Here is a 1173-nt window from a genome sequence, read left to right on the forward strand (position 1 = left end):
TGTTATATTTTATATTTAAATTTGTTTTCCGTATTAGAGTTCTTATAGGATTTTTGCCCGAAATTTTTTCAGTTAATATTGTACCATCTAGAAAAACAAGGAGAAAGACTTAAAGTACCAGGACTTATAATTAAAAAATTCCCCATTTCCTCAGTAGTAGATGCCTTCTATTCACACAGTTGTTTGTGGACTGTGTTAGATTGAGGCTATAAATGTTAGGGAGAGTTGGGAGAGAATTGTTCAAGATTGAAATTCCAAAGCATTTTAGAAACAGCACATTTCTTTTGTTTTTCATTTTCAGAAGATTCTATGCCTACGCCTGATGAAGTAAGCATGCTAACAGCAATTGCACTCTTCCTGTGGTCTGCTAGTAGTGAAATAATAGGAGTCCAGTCATTACAGAATGGCTGCATGAACAGATTTAAAAATGCATTAAATTCATGTGACCCATGGGTAAGTTACTCTCTAAATAATTAAACATAGAGATCAACATCCTACTTTATCAGGAACATTTCAGATTGATTCATTAAAATATGTGATACATATAATGAAAACGTAAGTATTTGCAGTATGGCTTTTTAAAACTGGAGGAGATCACTGGGTTTAAGCACTAGGAGAGACGTGCGTGTTTATTCACATATGCAGAAACTTTCCAATATCTAAAATATTTGATTAACTATGGGCCATACTGGTAAAGGCTTTACATGAATCTATGATTATATTTCCAATGTTTTTTTAAATAACACCAAGGACATTAAAGGATAAATTTACATTATTACTTGATTTAATGAACCTATTGGAAACTCTTGTTTGTCTAGAAAATAAATTTTATTGTTTTACAATGTCAAAGTCTAAACTAACAATTGATTCTCAAACCTGCTGCACAGAGGGAAAAAAAAAGCAGTTAGAAACATTCCTAGATTCTACTACTATTTCCTGAATCAGAGTCTCCAGATTTGTGGCTCAGGGATCTGTTTTTCTGAAATGTTCCTCAGGCATTTCTGATGTCCAGCAAGGCTAGGCAACTTGTATTCTACCAAAGCACTAAAACAGTTTTATTCCATTATTTGTCCCATATATTGATAGGCCTTTCTTTCTTTTTTTTTTTTCTAATTTTTTTTTCCTTTTTGTCTTTTTTCGTGACCGGTAACAGGATCGCAACCCTCAGTGTCG

At 33.0% G+C, this 1173-nt stretch overlaps 1 protein-coding gene across 1 annotated transcript in view; it reads left to right on the forward strand.

Annotated features, from left to right (window-relative positions):
* Positions 1 to 301: 301 nt before the first annotated feature.
* The window catches only part of LOC103592633 (HEAT repeat-containing protein 5B-like), a gene marked incomplete at its 5' end in the record, with an annotated part of 7890 nt that continues 7018 nt past the window's right edge, over positions 302 to 1173 (forward strand). Inside the window, one exon of the mRNA XM_008575441.1 lies at positions 302 to 453. Coding sequence (XP_008573663.1) covers positions 302 to 453 — 152 coding nt within the window. The remainder of the gene's footprint in view (positions 454 to 1173) is intronic.

This window comes from Galeopterus variegatus, unplaced genomic scaffold (genome assembly GCF_000696425.1).
Source record: "Galeopterus variegatus unplaced genomic scaffold, G_variegatus-3.0.2 Scaffold1188, whole genome shotgun sequence".
Taxonomy (NCBI): Eukaryota; Metazoa; Chordata; class Mammalia; order Dermoptera; family Cynocephalidae; genus Galeopterus; species Galeopterus variegatus.